The sequence below is a fragment of the Thermobia domestica genome, chromosome 15 (assembly GCF_964235325.1).
Source record: "Thermobia domestica chromosome 15, izTheDome1.hap1.1, whole genome shotgun sequence".
In the NCBI taxonomy this organism is placed as follows: domain Eukaryota; kingdom Metazoa; phylum Arthropoda; class Insecta; order Zygentoma; family Lepismatidae; genus Thermobia; species Thermobia domestica.
Genome location: NC_137468.1, coordinates 95,822,711 through 95,842,316, shown reverse-complemented (window position 1 = coordinate 95,842,316; position 19,606 = coordinate 95,822,711). Strand labels below are relative to the sequence as shown.

The 19,606-nt window shown below is 35.7% G+C and overlaps 1 protein-coding gene across 1 annotated transcript in view; it reads left to right on the top strand.

Moving 5' to 3' along the window:
- The first annotated feature begins 260 nt into the window (after window positions 1-260).
- schlank (ceramide synthase schlank) overlaps window positions 261-19,606 on the top strand; it is a 43,965-nt gene continuing 24,619 nt past the window's right edge. The window contains exons 1-4 of the mRNA XM_081739992.1: window positions 261-603; window positions 9,106-9,226; window positions 11,233-11,345; window positions 16,576-16,684. Coding sequence (XP_081596118.1) covers window positions 425-603; window positions 9,106-9,226; window positions 11,233-11,345; window positions 16,576-16,684 — 522 coding nt within the window. The 5' untranslated portion in view covers window positions 261-424. The remainder of the gene's footprint in view (window positions 604-9,105; window positions 9,227-11,232; window positions 11,346-16,575; window positions 16,685-19,606) is intronic.

The window sequence follows — 19,606 nt, the reverse complement described above, 5'->3', positions numbered from 1 at the left end:
AAATAGTAAACATATGAATCTTCTGAGTATTATAATGAGTCACTCATTTTGCATGAATGAGTTATCGATCCTTTAAATATAACCGTTTTCGTTAGCCACATATTTTTTATTCTTGCTTTTATGCGTCTGTTTTCTAAATGATTAGATTAGAGAATACATAATACTAATTTATTGTGGAGAAATATTTCTGCTAGTGCAGACGATTTGTTTGGAAAGCTATGTGTTCGGCAACACTGTAATCAATTTACGTACACATTTTACCTTCAGATGTCACTAGTTGCGCAGAAGTTTGGTGGGATGTGACCGGAGTTTTGGTGTGACGTATGGCCGTTGAGAGTTTGTGTGGTTCAATACATTTTTTGAAGTGTTTAGTGTATTAATTGTGTTATTTGTGTGAATATAAGTTATAGCTTGAAGAATAATAATGTCAGTTGTGCGGAGTTTTCTTGATTCATTCTGGAATCCTGATGTATGGCTTCCTCCGAATGTAACATGGGCAGATCTCGAACCAACGGATGAAATACAACGTGCTGATTATAGGGATCTTGTATATCCCTTCCCATTGACAATATTAATGCTATCATTAAGATTCTTGCTTGAGAGGTAAATAGCTTATTGTTAGTATTTATATATATATTTTTATGGAAGCTAATCCCTTTTAGGATGGTAATGTTATACCAGAATAAACCGAAATAGTAGTTCATAGAATGCTTATTGTGGAGCCGGGCGTTTTGAACAAGAAATATCTACACACGAAACCATTTGGAGAGTTAATTGTACTTTCAATGGCCAATAGGAGAAAATTCCATTTGTATTCAAAACCTTAAGCCACCTGACTTCGAGGAAATACCTTGAAACGTCACTTCATAATAAAGTTCTACGTATTTTATATTATTGTACCTATACTTGGAGTAAAATCTATGCATCAATTTTCCTTGTGGATGGTTAATTGCCCTGAATATGTGGATATTTGTTTTTAGTATTATGGACATATATGGTTTATTTGCATTTGAAGAAAAGGTGTTTCTATATAGTGCAGTGTGTTTCGATAGAGATTGGGAGTGTATTAAAAGGATTACTGAACCATGTGCTAAGCCCAATTAAGCACAAGACAGACCGCTCGTTCTGTGACAGGCAGGCCCCGCGTTAGGTGATAAGTGGCCGTCATTCTCAAGTTCGGTAGGCCTTTCTAATGTTGTGTTGCATTTTGACCAATGCTTATTTATTTCTTTTAAAAATCAGGATTCAGTGTTTCTACCCAAGGTAGAGTCCAACACAATGACTGCATTGTTTTCGAGTGTAGTAGTTACAATGTTTTCGCTTTATTCATTGAATAGTGAAAGGAAATCACTCGTGTAGTTTTGCGAAGTCTTTTTGCTTGACTCTGTGTGATGAATTTCCGTTTTTTTATTTTTTTATTTATTCATTTCAATATAATCGTTGTGTATTCACCATGATACCACATTGAAAAATGGCATTGCAGATTTTACGTCCCACGTTACGTCCTGTAGACTAAGAAAACGGATGAATGGAAGTCATGGATTATTACAGAATTGTTAGAATGAGAATGTAGATGGGAATGGTAGCACCCGAGAAAACCCACGAACACGATGGTATTCATTATAAATTTATATAATGTGGAATCAAACCAGGGATCCCTCTGGTGCGATGGTGAGCCTGGTGCACCCTCATCAAGCAGTGTACCTGAGCCACCGTGATGATGCTCCCGAATATCATACTAGGAGGGCTTATATTAATCGGAAGTAAAGTTCTTGAATATATTATACATTTTCAGTGTACAACACAGTAACACATCTTTTCTTACTTGCTGACTTAAAATAATTCATAGCTTGTATATTTAGTTTTATTTTGGTATTTCCCGTTTGTGAATTCTATTCATTCTTGTAATTGTGAAATTTTCAACAATACAACCGCAAAGGTTTAAATATAGAAATAGTGTTGAATGAGAAATACCACGAATATGCCTATGCAATCCTTAATCATACTTTGAGAATCGTATTTTTTAAAAATAAAATAATATAAAATATTACGGTCTATATTCTTTTGGTAGAAAAAACAATACATCACATCATAAACTTGCAATATTTCTCAACAAGACTATACGGCAGAATTACAGAAATGGAACTTGCCAGGAGGAAGAAACTTACCAGTACAGTTGATAGAAGCAAAGGTTGAAGACTTGTAGGTTTTGCGGTATTAGAACTGTGTAAAAGACAATAGTGTTTTATTGTATTAGAACCAAATAATATTGTAGGATTAGGAAAAACAAGTAAAGGCATGCCCTCGACTCGGGATAAGGCAATGATATAGCGTAGGAGCAGTGTGATGGTAAGGTAAGTTTAAAGAAGTGCTATTCGCCAATAGATGGCAGCACGTTCGTTTCTCGTATCCCTCCAGTGCGGTTTGCTATAGAGCGACAGTATTCGATTCAATCAAACTAAGATATGGATTTCAAAACTTTGCCCCAAAATAAATTCAGTGAATAATCGATCGGAGGATAGACCGTACAATCTTTTATTATCTTTCTTTTTTAATTCTTGACAGTGTTTCATTGTTGGAAACATGTTTCTGAAGAGTAAAGTTAAATGTTCTCAATAATGAAGGTAAATAAAGGCGCGAGATATCCGGGTTTGATTCCCAGCGGGCGCTCATGTGTGGTTCGGATCTCACGTTAAGCTGTAGGTCCACGTCTCATATACACCCAATAACAAAAAAGACAGAATACTTAAAACTTGCATAAATTATCCTCTTAAATGTAACTTTTCATGGAAAGAATTTATACGATACATATTCAACAACGAAATACTAACTACTTAAGTACTCGTTTTATTAATTTGATTTTATACGTTTCGATGGCTCTTGTCAACGTTATAGATACGTGATTACTATGGAACTTCTACATTAGTTCGTGGCCTCACATAGTGGCAGGGGTAAAAGTGAGGGGGGGATCGTGGGAAACGTTCCCCCACTTCCCAAAAACATCTATGGCGTCTCTCCACTTCCTAAAAATACAATGGGCAAAGATAGACACGGGGGGCGGTGTGACATCTTGCGTACCCCTACCTTTTCATATCCACTTTTACCCCAGCATATTGGTAAATTTAGGATTTAGAAGAACAAAAACAAAGCTATTGTACTTCGTTAACTTGAAGAAAAATCGTAAACAGAACTTATTTTTTTAAAAAAATATACATAGCCCTGTTACATCGACTAACGGACATTGAAGTTGAAAAATTTAAAACAGAGTAATTCTTCGTACATATTATTTCGTAGTATATTATAGTATATTATTTCGGTAATTCAAGGCCAGAGCAACATTTAGATTATTGGTACTGGATAAAAATAAGTTGGTTTCTTCATCCACTAATTATTTTATCAGAATAGGACACGCACTGTATAACGCTGAAGTTCATCAACCCTTCAACTAGTTTATTAGAGGAATACTTCACAATTGTGTTTATTGCTGTTAACGAAGTGTAATAGTGGGCTTTTCTAAGGACTGAAAATTTACCATTATTTGCGTTTATGAACCCATTTAAAGTGTCCTTAACAATCAGGTAGGCTGTACCTATGATGATAAGAAGTCACCGAAACATTTATGATTAAACTAATAGAACAGGTATTTAAGTCGAATTCAAAGTTACTATTTCATTATGGAAATAGTTACTGATTGCATAAAAATTATATTAATTATTGGAAGTCAGAAACAGTAAACTAAAAACTTCGATTTAAGTTATAATTAAATAAAATTCCACCTATGAAGATATGTTAATACTATTCTACTCTAAATTGATAGGGTGCTCCGCGTGGCATAGTCGATAATGCCCGTTGGTGAGAGCGATCTTGGGTTCGATTCCCAGTAGGGACATTCGGCCGACAAAGTGTAGCAGGTTTTTCAGGCCTGTCATCCTGAGTGAATTTTTTCCTCATTCACACCAGACAAGTGCCGGGATGGTACCTAGCATAATGGCCTCAGACCCACCTCCTTTCTTAATCTCAAATTCCCGGGGTAGTGTAATCGCTTTACCTGTCATTCCCTCATGTGTGACGGGCTAACATGGTCATGGATGCCGAAAGAGCTGAGAAATTTAACTCCTAATCCTAGTTTAAATTTATAACCAAATAATTTCTTCTTAGAAGGATGCAGAAGACGGAGGAGGACGTTTCGGGCGCAGACGTTTAGGCGCGGCAGTTTGGGCGCAAAGCAGTTAACGATGATCTGCTTCGGCGTAGTTCTTCGTTCTTCACTGGTCATTGAGAACTCTGCCATACTGTCATACAAATTTCATTTCATTTACTATTCTTTTTATGCCGCCCATCGTATCGTTCCATTACGTTAGATGTACTATAAAGGATAGAAATTTGTTTTAGGGTGTCAAATTTTATTTGGTCTATTCTTCCTATTTCAATGTATAGTTACTGCCTATAAGTACCTACTTATGAAATCTGAAATAACTCTTTATTAATACAATAGAGCATCAATTATCCGGCCTAATGGACAGATCAAATAAAAAGGATTCAGTAAATACTTACATAGTACTTCCTGAACCACTCGTAGCATTAAAAACACCATTTTTATTCTAAAACTAGCTCTTACTCGTTTCTTCTGACCTCTTGGTATACGCCAGTACTTAATAAACACTTCTTTATGTTTTGTACCATGCATTTTAATAATTTATTATAGAAAATGAAAATATGTACAGTACTGCACACATTTTAAAATGAATTTAATAATGTCTGACTCAAAAAATCAAGTACACAATGCAGTATGAATATATAGTCACAACTTTAAAATAACTAAACCTTAACGAAAAACGTACGTTTTTTTTTAAACACAAATTACATATCTTTGTTACATATGTCTTTTATTAAAAATAATTGTTTTAAAACTATGCCGCATAGTACGGAGACCGGATACTCGCGAGTCTGCTGCAGTTCCTTCCTATTTCTTTTCAACTGGTAGAGTTGTGCATGATGTGCAGAAACTTTGATGTGTTCTAGATGTTATTTTATTTATTTATTTATTATTTTATTATTTATTTATTTATTTATTTATTTATTTTTTTTTTGTTGTTGTTGTTGTTGCAAAATTATATATGGAGGTTTTTCGAAATTTTCAGTGTCTATTTTCATATTTTATGGCCTTAAACGTTCGGCCTCTAGTTATGAAATGCATCATAACATATGTAGCTAGGTAAACCTATTCGAATAAAAGGTTTTGAGCCAAAACGTCTCGCGCCCAAATGTCATGGACCCGCAGAAGAAAGCAGACTTGGAGGCTGCAATGGCTGAGAAGTGGTAGGGCGTTCACTTCTTGCAGGTGGGGTCCCGATTCGATCTCAGCTCCCGCCAAGTGGGCTTTATGGCGGACAAGCACCATGCTTGTAGGTTTTCTCGGGGTACTTCCACTTTTGTCATTCCACCATTATCATCGTCATCTCCCTTAGCCTCGGTGGGACTTTAAGAAAATCTAGTGAGTCATGTTCCAGCTATCTTCGGAAATGATCACAGATTCACATATTTACTGAAAATATAATGGAAAATTTAAGCGTGGAAGTGTTTTATCACTACCGAATGGAGAAATGTCACTCTCGCCATTCAATTGCATAAGCTTTTAATTCGTAATATTTCAGTACCTTTAGATGCAAGAATAGATGATAAAAGTATGATTTGAAGTAATGGTAGAAATATAAAAAGTGTGTAGTTATATGAAGAGCATAATATAAATACTGACGCAGATCTGGCTATAGAAGATATTGTTTTTATATTAGCAAGCTAAGATTAGAGTTCATTCTGATTGTATGTGTAAAGCCTTTCTATTTCAAGTGTACTGGCGCTGCTGTCGATGTATTCCGCTCAAAAGAGGAGGGACAAGTTGCTGTGGCCAAGAGTCTTCGATAGTAGGATGCAGACATGGTTGCCACATTGAATTATTTCATGGGCTTCGCTGAGCACTGTCTTGTTAACCACTCTAAATAGCTTACGAACTTCACTCACGAAGACCAAATGATTGAACAGGGTGTCTATCGGTCACGAAAGTCATGAAATTTAGCTTTTGGGTCACGAATTTTTTTCATCTGTACAAATATAAGTGCAGACCGGAAACTTTTGTTCCATTAAAGGTCAAAATTCACCACCAAAAATGTCTATGGTAGGCTTTAAACGCTACCAAATCGCAACCAGAGTATACGTCTATCGCATGTATGAAAATTCGGCTTAATTCGCACCCAAATTCGTACTTGAGAATGTTACGAAATCTTATGGTTTGGAAAAGAAAAGGTCACGAAAAAGTCACGGAATTTCATTTTGAAATTTTAGTAGACATCCTGTTGAATGACAATTTGGCAACACAGCTGAGGGCATTCACTTCTTTCCCAAAGCAAGTAAAAGGTTTCCTCCTTACGAGGGTGGCGGGGATGGAGCCGAAGTTTCACGTATTTTCCGAGGGTACACTTAAAATAGAAAGGCTTTGCCATGATCTCGATACACCTGTTTCCTGTTTTTACCTATATTTTTAACCATCCTTTTAATTCTGGCACTTGAGGATGGACCTGGAAAGGTTCTAAAACAAACTTATATAACGTCGTGAAATAAACTTTCATATCTTAATGGTGGCTCTTGACACTTCTCAAATTAACAGTATGTGCGTAACCTCAAGAACTGCTTAGCCCAGTTCCCATAGTTCTTAAGCAAGGGCGCTTCAATAAGTTGATTTTTCACACTTGCAGTCCAGTTCTCGAGTCTTCATCGCACTAATAAGAACAAAGGTAGGCTTAGAAGTCCTGGGCTGCTAATTCGGTACCAGTAGCAATCCTAGCCACATTTTACACTACTAGCCATTTTATGGCTAATTTTCATATTCATTCTTACGTTTCTAAAAATATAGTCATTATAAGTAAATTGTATGTAGGTAGAGGAAATGTTAACGCCAAATTTCTTAAGGGCATGGCGAGAGATGCTACCAGTTTGGCAGCTGGCGGGCGAGGGTGTTGGTTGGGTGTTGGCAACACTGTAAAAGACTGAAACGTTTATATTTTATAATATATATATATATATATATATATGTGTGTGTGTGTGTGTGTTACAATATGAATGTTTTAGGTATTGCTATGGTAAACAGGAAATAATTTACTGACCTGTTTCTCATTTTTCATGATTTTTAAAAAGCTGGAATCTGTCCCTTTTTCAGCTGAAAATTTTATGGTCACCCTAGTTTTATGATATATTACAATTGACTTCTATACTGTGTTGCGTAGATTGAAAATTGTCACAAGGACCCTCATAATGAAGAAATTTGAAGCATTATACTTCACTATTATAAATAGATACATTATTTATTGTTGAATTAACATTTTTACACCTCTCGATGTTAATTGATGTTTCCGTTATTTCTACTGGACGTATAGAATCAAAGCGTGTGACCGACTTATTACACAGAATAACATAAGCCTGTTCTACACTCTTGATGGCACTCGAGAGTTTGTGTCCGAAATGTTGATTATTTGAGAAGTTGTATTCAACGTAGAATGTTCAAGGCTAGTAAATGTGATTATAATATTAAAATGTGTTCCTCAGGTTGTATCAGGAATTGTACCATTAATAATGACGGAGCACTTCATATATTCAATTAAATTTCATAGCACGAAGCCTTAAGCCACTCAACCGAACATCAAAACGAAAGTCAGAAAATTAAGTTTAATACCGGCATATTTGACAGTAGTTGCCTCTTATTGACCCTTTCACCACCGTTTCGGGGAAGAGAAGTACACAGTCTTCGTAACACGGTGTACAGGTTCGTAGCAAGGAAGAATGTACTATATGTTGAAATATTTATATAAGAAGTCTTTTTTTCTTCCCTGTTTTTTTCCTTTATTTTTTTCTCTCTTAGAATATTTAAAAATTGACATGGAATAGTACAGTTTTATTCATGAAGAGTATCAGCAATTCCTAAGTTTAGTATTAATGACAAATCATGTGGCTGCTGCTTATGTCTGTGTTTTATGTAGCTAATTAGAAGAGTCGTTCAATAACTTTTGCACAGATTATTATAATATTATTAGTTGCAATATAATGAAATTTTAGCTGAACATATTTTGATCCTTTGACTACAAAACCATGTCACTCAATGTAGCCTCTATTTGCTGTGATGCATCTCGTCCAACGTTCTTTCCATGCCTTAAATGCATTTTGATAAAGTTCAAGTGGCTGATTTTACACCATTGTTTCACACAAGAAAAGAGGGCCTTGTCACTGTGGAATGTTTTTCGTCGTAGGTGGGTTTTTCAGACGACTAAACAGGAAGGAATTATGTCCGGACCAGTGAAGGACGACTTTCTGTTCCATTTTAATGATTTTTTCCTGTGTCTTCGTGGCTTTATGAGGCTTGGCATTGTCTGGTAGAGTTTGATCACCTTACCTTGCAGCTCCGGTCTCTTGGTCTAGAGTGCACGACATACCTTATCCAGTCACAAACAATAACGCTCCTTGTTAATTGTGGAACCATGTTCCAAGAAGTCTATAAAATTTACACCATACCGATCCCAGAAAAAGGAGGCCTATTTTTGGCCTGATTTGGAATTTTTTTTTTTTAAATCTAGGTTTTTAAAATTCAGAAATCTTCAGGACTGAGTAAATCGTGATGGTGGTATTATGTAGACAATATAAATTCCGTGCTAAGTGCCAAAACGAAAATATTAAGTAAACATAAGTAAACAGCCCAAATATGGTTTAAAACCGCTGCAACGAACGTTGGAGACTAGTGCGGTCCAATGTGTGATTCCCATGAAGCAACTTCCTATGAATTGATGTGGCTGATTCATCACCGGTTTTGAACAGGAATTCCATTACCGACCGTTGTCGGGTCCTGATGTCAACTTCAGATGCATTTTGGATTACCTGTGAACAATAGAAAACTATAATCATTACAATTTTGAAGCCAAAAGATCAAAGTACTATGTTCACCTAAACTTTCATCATCATAATATTGCAACTAATAAAAATATTATTATCTTGTGTGAAAGTCTTATTAAACGCCCTTTGTATATTCTGAATTGGTACTTACAAATTCTTTTTTATCTTCTCCAGGTTTTGGTTTGCTCCCATAGGCGTTTCTTTAGGCATTAAGAACATTAGGCCAAAAAAAGCGCCACCAAATCCTATATTAGAGAAAGCTTATCACAGTAAAGGGAAGATTAGACATAAACAGGTAACTTTCCATTATTATTATTATTATTATTATTATTATTATTATTATTATTATTATTTGTGTTTATTTGTTGTTTTATTCTCTTCTGTCCCACTACATTTCAACACAGACTGCATTTAGTGAAGATTCATTTATGAGATTTAACAATTTAGTACTTCAGTTTTCGTATATACATTACTTCATTTGTACCAGGGTTGGCAAAAACCATGTTTTTTATTGAAAAAACAAAAAACGTGTTTTTTTTTGTTTGAACCCTTTTTTTTTTTTGTTTAAACCAGGTTTTTTTTTTTTTTGGTTTAAATAATTTGCTCTATGTATTTATATCACATATGGGCAGAAATAAGTTTGTTTTGCCTTGGTGTTATTATACAACAACCAGGTTATGCTGGAAGGGGTCACATAAGCTTAAAGCGGAACCCAAACCGCTTCTCGGCTTACATCCGAGAGAAATTGTCCTCTATTTGAACTGGAAACCGGGACTAATTGGCCACAAATGCGATACGCCTGCCGACTCACTTACGAAGGACTCCTGATAAAATACGTTGTACTGATCTTTACATACTTTTAATATAAGTGTCTAATTGTCAAGAGTCATTTGAGAAGAACAAAAAGAGGGGCCGCGGTGGCTCAGTGGTAGAGCGTTCACCTCTGGTGCTTGGGGTCCCGGGTTCGATCCCAGCCCCCGCCAAGTGAACTTTGTGGTGGACAAACACCGTGTGTGTGGGTTTTCTCGGGGTTCTCCCGTTTCCTCCCACTTTCTTCATTCCACCATTTCATTCATCTCTCATCATCACCGTCCCCTTTAGCCTAACCGGCATAACCGTGGGACGTAAAACTCAAAAATTTCATTTTTAAGAACAAAAAGATAAACAGTTGCACAAGTGAAACCATTATACAGAATTACATATAAACAATTTTAAAATATTGCAGAGTACAGAACTAATTTAGCCCAAGTTAGTTCACTATGACTTAGTTCAAGTTAAACAAACACGACGACTTAATTTGCACATCAATAAGAAAAGTGAATAAAGATACGAATGATTTGAGTCTACTTTGGCTCGTACCTATTTATACATAGATACCAAAGATACTTCCGATTTCAATAAATGCCCCTCGTGGGATTTGTATGACCTCCCTCCTCCCAAATTACGGCATTTCGATGTATTTTGTCAATAGTAAACATTATTAAAACGAAACAATATTTAGAATTTTTCTTTGATTGCAATTGCATAATAATAATAACAAGCTATAAAAAATTACAAACGAAACATTCATAAACTTATATAAAAAAAAAGTTGCTTTTGTAGTATAATCTCTGAGTTACAAATGGTGAATTTAGGTCTGAATATAATACTAATAATATACAGGAGTGAAACGTATTAACCCACAAATATTTGAAACTTAGCAGATACCTGCAGGTTTGAAGCACTTAATAGATATCTGGAAGAGAATATATAGAAGTTGTTTTATATAGAATATATAGATGGATGTTTTCCATCCATCCTTAGTAAATATTATCCATTGCTTTTTCATAGTCTTAACAGTGTTATAGAGTTAATATTCAACACATTGATTTCATTTATTAATATTCGACACATGGATTTTATTTACAGGGAGCATATACGGAGATAACCAAAGTCAGTACTAAATATCATTTGTTCTTAGCGTAAACTATAAATTTATGCTAGTTTACTTACTAATGGACGCTATATGATACATGTAATTAGAAAATAAGCACTGACCTTGCATCCAAAAATTAATTTCGAGGGTAAATGTAGAACGAAACAAAAACAGCACGAGAAAATCCACTTACGAAGGCCCCTGAGAGGACCGAAATTATATAATCATTTTTGGGATCAAGGTCAGTGCTTATTTTTTAATTATAAGTGTAATTTGTTGGTCGAACGTGAGATTGTGCTTAAATTATTCATGTGTGAAACAGTGACACCTTCATTTTTCCATGTGAAGTGATCTCATTCTATATGTCTTATTTTTATTTCCTTCAGATAATAGGATTAGCGAAACAGTTGGATTGGACTGAAAGGCAGGTGGAGCGATGGCTTCGGCTAAGACGGTCACAAGACAAGCCTTCCACATTGAGCAAGTTTTGTGAAACGGGGTAAGATACATATGGTATATGAATTTAAATTACTGAAGATTTTTACAAGTTGAATGTGGATAACTTAATTTTATTTTAAGATTTTTCTATGTAAATAGTTTGTATTACATTGCGAACAGTTGATGAAAATGACAACTTGTATGTGGAAGTAAAGTCATAGTTAAACTATGTTAAAAAATTCATTTCAAATGGTTCGTCCCGTTATATACCGGTATGTAAAGTTTCAGTTGTACGTTGAAAAGTGTGATATTTATATATATTACGACGATATTGCAATTGCGAAAATTGTGAGTATTAAATGTTCAATAGATTCAAGCTTTCTACTTAAGTCTTCTGTAGGATCTGAAATGATTAAATCAGTACATCGTCAAAATTTTTGGCCCATTAACTGTAATGGTACTTTGATTAAACTTGCATTATTAAGATCCTATGATCATACAGATTAACATGCGAATTTTAGACTTACATTCGATTAATATTCCAGAATGATCAGAAATATTGGATTTTACTTTAGTTTTAACCGTAATAAATTTCTTTTACATCACAGATAAAAAAAAATAATAATAATAATAAAAAATAAATAAATCAACACTGGTATCCACTTTATTCAAGACCAAATAGGGAAACATTTATCACTATATCCAAAACCAAATATGGAAATACTGTCCACTTTATCCAAAATTAAATATTAACTAAGTTATAACGTAACGTTTCGGTATTGGTTTCATACTTATCAACAATACCAAAGAAAAGTTTCTAAACTATATAGTTGAAAACCGCTGGAGACTCTTAATTCGATTCCAGGTTAAACTCGTGGGTTTAGATCCCAAGTTAAATGCAGATCCACGTCTCATGTAGCCTCGGTGCTGAAAATAGACGTTAATTTCCAAACCAACTAAGCAACAGGTACAAGCTATTAAAATGTCTTATCTACGAAGTTCACAATACGGTCAGAAGGCGAAGCAGGTTTGGCTATGTAGTGTTCTTTCGGGCTAAATGTTGAAGTAAGTGATGAAGCGCAACGAGAAAAGTGACAATAAGTATATTCTAGTGTGAAGTATTTGGGACAGTTTTTCGGCTATCGTTCATCAATAACACGGTTGATCATTAAAATTCCAGCATAAGATCGTTCCCGTGATGGCCTTCAACTCCGTTCAAAGTGTGGTGAAGATGATTTAATAAGTGTAGTGGGGGAGGAGGAAAGCATAAGTGGTCCTCACAGAACTTCCTTCACTGAGCTAAATCACTAGCAAAACAAATATTTTCTTATGATATTTTACTTCCTGTAATATTAATATTGAAATTTATGTCAAAAATAACTTATACACCTGCTTAGCACTCATGAAGTTACCCAATAGCGTAGTGACATTATTTTGCTTCTAGCTGATTCTCACGTGCAAGAATAGATTTCTTTGTCTTGGCGACGACCATTTATAATTTTTATTTTCTTTCTTTTTAAGTTATTTATTTATTTATTATTGAATTTTGTGTCCTTTTGTGCCCTTTAGGCTAAAGGAGACATGAGAATTTAGTTCTGGCAATGAAATGAGTCAGAAAGGACAATACATAATACCCACACCCTGGGTGGAATTCGAACCCGCGACAAACAGATATTGCGACCAGCAACTTGATCCTTTCGACCATGTCAGACGATGACCTCCACGTTATTTGGCAGCTGTATCATGGCAGCAGTTCATGGATTTTCCGGTTCAGTGCACATTGGAAGGTAAACCTGATACACAAATATGTAGTGTTTACAAAGGTTGTACTGAAAGTTTTGGGAAAGTGACAGAAAGACGATAGCCTGAATGCAGTTTTTTAAATTACTTTTCAAAATACAGTAGTACATTGATTATCTGAGGTAATGTAAGCTTAACTTACCTCGCATAATTGGCACTCTGATGTTACAGACTTTCTGTAAAATGAAGGGCAGTACTGTATGTACAGTAGCAAAGGCGTGAGGCTCAGTGTAGTAACTAAATAATCGTATATTCATTGACACCCGCAGTGGGAACAAGAGAGGGCATTTCCCTCCCTCTAGATTTTTGACAGCAGTTCGGTTCCTCGAAAAACATGTCAAAATATATTGCATTTGCTCACTCAGCCATTACAAAATTTAATATATATATATAGTATAGTTAATAAAATTATACAGTGTGCGTCAAGAATAATTGTTTTACATGAAGTAATTATTACGTGCACCAAACTGTTTATATTCGCGACCTCACTTGTACGTCGATCTTTCCGTCCTTCCCATCTCCCTTAGATAAAGAAAATCCGGATGTTTCAGCCTATATTAAGTGCTATACAGCACGTTCAGTCGTCTTTAGTCAATCGTCAAGTTGAAAAGTAAAAGGATAAGACACACAAAAGTGTAAAGTAAAAATCTCACAGTATATTATTTTTCAAGATTACATCATAATATAGTCCTGAAGTTTCGAGGATAATTGTTGACAGCAGTACACATGGTTGCGGAGCTATTCAATTTCTGTGCACGGGTGCGTGAAAATTTATAAGAAGAAATATATATTGATCAAGAAATTGATTTATTCAAATTGCCGCGTCGCCTCGGCTTCTGCTCATACACTTCAACGTATGTCATTTAAAGTGCAAGATATTCACTACATCTTTCTTTTTTGAACACTTCAGTTAACCCCGGAGCTGTGTTGGTTGGGGTTCGGATAATCGCTGCTCTACTGTATTCGCAGTTAACGGAAATACTTGTGTCCATTCGAATAAACCAATTGTTGAAGCAATTATGCCACTTGTAGTGCCTCTTTTAGGCTTAGAAATTACTACCCACGTATTTTATTTTTGATGGTTGAAAACGAGAAAAAAATGTTGGAAGGCCAAGTCTGATGAATAAGCAGGGTAAGACGAGTTCGACATTTTTACTGTTTAGAAACTCCAGTGTTTGAGCTGCTGTTAGAGCTTGCATTGTAATGGTGCGATCCTTGAGGTTATGGAATCGAAGTGTGTTGACTACTTCAGGCAAACAAATGGTAGTATACCACTCAGCTTTAACTGTTCGGCAATTCTCTAAGGCAATAGTAGAGATTTGGCTACATCTACCTAAGAATGAAGCAATCGTTTGCTTCTCATCACTGTGTGACCGAACAACTTTCTTTGGTTTTTGACTCATCTTGGAACACCCATACAGCGATTATCATTTCGTTTCGCGTTCGTATAAATAGATCCACGTTCATCTGTAAGATGTTGGACTCAAGATTTGACACTCCTACTTTGAGCCATTTGAGCATAATACCAGCACATCACATAGATGTCTTTTTCTTTTGAGTTGAATTGTGAGGTGCCTAGCGAAAATTGTTTCATACATAAATGATCATAAAGAATTGTTTGTATTTGACTCATGCCAATACCTAAATGTGTCTGAATTTCATGGTGTCAAGTGTCAGTTATACTCAATTAGCTCACACACAGTTATCAGTATTCTCTTGCACTATGGTTGTCGCAGGGCGATCTTCACGAACGTTGTTAGTCCTTGAATCTGTCGCGGCCAAACATAAATTCCAGAAACCAAAAATAAACTGTGGTTGTGCCAAATCTTATCAAACAGTCATAATAAATTTCTCGAAAATACCCTCTGGTCAATTTTTTTTTTTTTTTTTTTTTCACCTATTTCCTCACTTCAAACTGCTCCTGTAAAACAGAAAAGAATCATTGTTAGTTGGAAAGCTACTTGTATATTGAGCACAATGATACTACCGGTACCCAAATACAACAATTTCCAGCATATTGTAAGTTTCCAATTCCCGAAACTTTTTGTGCAAGCCTCGTCTTATTCTGTAGCATTTCCATTTCATATACGTGGGTTCTAAATTAAGTACTGGCAACATAATACACACATGTTATTGAACGAACTTACACAATCATATTACAGGTTTACGATATAATCTCCTACGTTGTCTTGCACTGTTTCCTAAATCCGTGGTGGTCATTCTGTATATTTTGTGAAGTTGTTTTCGTTGATCTCAGCAATGGTTCACTGTACAGCACGTAACAGCACAGAATATCTGAAGACCTGGTCTATCGGAGGGGTTCATCCAAGCGTGGAAATACGTCAAAATTGCAGGGGTTTCCGCCTGACAAGTATTTCAAAGGTCACCTCCCCAACACTGGGTCACTGTACCTGCCTCATGATAATGAGCGTTGGAGTTTCTTCTCCAGGGTGAGCCATACAGTTTCATGATTAAACTCAACTTTGATAAATTTCAAGGAGACTTCTCAATAATTCTTTCTACTCCTCCGTAACAGATAAGCGATCCCGAAGACTAGTCTCCTGACTTCTCCGGGTCTGAACGAATGGCAGTGAGCCATCATGCAATGTTCCGATACTGTAGCACATCGTTGCTGCACGCGTTTTTCTAGGGGTGCTCCCATTTCCTTCCACTTTCTTATGTCACCATTCTTCCATTATCGTTCACTTGCCTTAATCATCTGTCTCCTTTGGCCTCACGAGCATAAACGTGGGACGTTAAACTGAATGATTTCATTTTTACAAGTATGCACAGCACCTCAGCTGTTCGATTTCCCACGTTTTTGGTACTGCACACCTCCATAATGGTTCGAACTAACAGTTGCCAGTACTTTATTTACAACCCTTGTAATCTAGAGTTACAAACATTTCAGAGATACATATTTTGCATTGGGTTCTTCTGTGTTCATTATTTTCTAATTTTATGACGAAGGACGTTGCTTCTTGACACATTGCTTTAAAATTGCTGCTGATAATGAAAAATTCTTTCTGTTTGTAGCGTAGGAAAGTTGCAGATATAAATAGAAATTAGCCTAGTTATTGTTACAGGACACAAAAGAAGCAAAACTGTTACAAGCTCTTTCATTGATGTAAAGAGAAAAAATAGTTAATGGGTGTGCTTATTGAGCAGGGCATACACAAATAGTTTGCACAAAAATTGTTTGGATTTGTTTCTTTTTACGAGAGAAATTAAATTTCATCTTTTGCATCTGAGTGCCCCTTTAAAGCGTATCGTTTGCAAGTGGCTGTAAAAAGTTACTTGTTTGTTTCGATTCATGTCTCGTATTCTCCTCTTGTGATTTTGTACGATGTGTTATCCTATCCATCAAAGTTACGGATTGTTAACTTAAAAATACAGATTGTTAACAAAACTTTTGCTAATATATTCTCAAATAAACTTGTTTCTTATTGGAGGAAGTCATGTTAATTTGACGTCTCTTTCTAATCTTTTAGATGGAGGTGGCTATATTACACCTATTCCTTTATTTATGGTTGTGTTTGTTTGTGGGACAAACCTTGGCTGTGGAACATAAAGCATTGTTGGTATGGCTATCCTCACCAGGTAAGTTTTTTATTTTTTTAAGCAAAAAATATGCTTATTGTGTTCGTAAATACATGTTGTGAATGATGATGATAGATATATTAAGGGATCCTTGATTTCGACGCCCATAAACGAGGACTTGAAAGGTGATACCAGCTTCTAGATACAATGTTTGCTTCGTATTATGAGAAAGGGTAGAGCGTAGTAACATTACTTAGTCTCCAGAGAGCTATGCTGTTGTTGAACTAATGTGTTAGTATTATTAAATTTCCAATCTATGCTATGCATAGGTGTCGGAAGTCTTTAGAACGACTTTGTCCGTCCATCTGTCGACAGGTATCAGAGGAGAAACTGAGAAATATTGAGAAGTAATTTTTTGTAGTCAATTCAGCGTCAAAAGAATAGATTCCACATTCTCTGTTAATCCACTATTCAAACTGGAAATGGCTTTTGGCGTTGGAGATCCGGGTTCGATTCCCGGTAGGAGCTCACGTTGATTGGATTCCACGTTAATCAGTAGGTCTACGGCTCATATAGCGTCGCTGCTGAATGGGCCGTTAAATTCAAAATCAACTCAACTTAAACTGGAAGTGGTTCAAATTAACGATTTCCGGTTTTAACGTTGATCGCCATAAAGCAGAATGCGACAAATGGTGTTCTGCAATCGATTCAGCGTCTGAAGAGGACATATCATCATAACCCAGAAAACTCTACCTTAACCGGAAGTGGTTGGTTATTATACATCCGTTTTCAGTACTGATTTCCATAGAGCAAAAACGGCAAAAGATCGAGAAGCAGTGTTCTTCAGTCGACTTAGCGTCCCAAGAATAGGTTCCATTTCATCTACTAATCCACTATTCAGGCTGGAAGTGGTAGAAATCAACTGTTTCGGATATCAACTTTTATCGCTATAGAACGAAAACAGTATCAGATAGCAACAAGTAGTTTTTGCAATCGATTAAGTTTTTCAAGAGGACATATCACCATCACTCGCAACTCTACCGAAGCCAGAAGTTGTTAAATTTACTAATACTTCCGGTTTCAATGCTGATTTCCATAGAGCAAAGACGGAAAAAGATATCTATTTTTTTTTATTTATTTTATTTTATTTATTTATTTATTATTTTATTTATTTATTTTTTTTTTGGTCAATTCTGCGTCCCAAGGATAGGTACTATACATCTCTCATGTTAACCCCCTATCCAAACCGAGATGGAAATCAAACATTTCCGCTCTTAACTTTGATCACCATAAAACAGAAACGGAATAGGTAGCGACAAGCTGTTTTTTTGCGCAGCCGATTCCATCTTAAGAGAACAGACCCTCACTACCTGTAACAATCTACAGAAACCGGAAGTGGTTGAAATTTACTAGTACTTCCGCTTTTAATATTGATTTCTATAGAGTAAAAACTATACGAAATGATGAGAAGCGCTTTTGTGTAATCGATTCACCGTCCCAAGAATATATTCCATCTTCTGCGTTAAACCCTCTATTTAAACTGGAAGTGGTAGAAATCAATTATATCTCGTTTCAATTTAATCAACGTAAGAGATATCGAAAAACTTTTTTTGTGTGTGTGTGCCACGTAGAGCGTCCCAGGAATGAGTGTTGTCTCGACTTTCATGTCTCTCTTCAAACCGGAAGTGGGGAAAAATACGATTTTTCGGTTACAACACTAATCGCATAATGAATAAAACAGAAATAAATAGCGATAAGCAGTTTTATATATATATATATATATATATATATATATATATATATATATATATATATATATATAATAGAGAGAGAGTTTTCAAGAACATGTATCACGTATAATTTTATTCTTTTATTTCAACCGGAAGTAGTAGACATCAGGTAGTACTTGCAGTTTTAATATTGATCTCCATAGAACAAGAACAGTAAAAGATAGGAGTACAGGCTTTTTGCTATGGATTCAGCGTCCCAAGAACTGGTCCTATCTTTGATTTTATTCCTCTATTGTAACTAGTAGTTATAGATGTACTCCATCAAGTTTAAATATAGCATTCGCATAGTTTGGAAGTCTACTGTAGTTTAATACTGTGAAACGAAACTCACTTGTTTACTATCACTTTCTTAGATATTGTAAGCTATCCACTTTTTATCACTCGTGTTCAACCGCTTGAGAAATGACTCGGGGTCGTTACGTTTAGCAGATAGATATTTGATCGAGTAAATGTTTCTGAGTCAGATCATTTAGCATTCAGATGTCAAGTTATTGCACTCAGCTTTCTGCAAACTGTTCACGATGGTTTGGTGATAGATGTTTGTCATTGGGTTGTGATGATACATTCCGCTCTTCGACTTTTGTCAGAATATCCACTTTTGCTTTGATTGGTCGCCCACTACGAGGAGCACCTTAGATATCGAAAGTTCCAGGACGAAAAGACTGGACTATCTTTTGGCTGTTGCTTTAGATAACGTATCTTGCCCATATACAGCACTAATTTCTTCACGGGCCTGTGTAGCATTTGCGCCGTTATCGAAATAAAATTGTGAAGTGTAGCACAGTTTTGCGGAAAGTTCACTCATCTTCACGGCATACTATCTTACGTCTGATTTTTAAGAACTTTTTGCATAGCTACGAGCTTAATCTGTCAAGTGATGTTAGGTCTGACCAGCTGCGACCCAGTTCCTGCTATTTGGGACATTAATGCCATCACGTGCGCAAAAGTCTCTGCTACTTTTTAGACTATCTGATATTATTTATAAGTTACAAAGTGACACGAAGTTAAGAGGTAGTTTTTATAGTAGAAATGTGTATGGCATGATTATAATAATTATTGCTTGAAAACACGTATTTTCTCTAAACAGTCCACTTCTCAGTACAACCGATGGTAGCAAACATTGACAGGTTTCACTAAAATATCAAACGAAAACAACTTGAATGATACTTACGTTTCTGAAGACAGTTTGGAT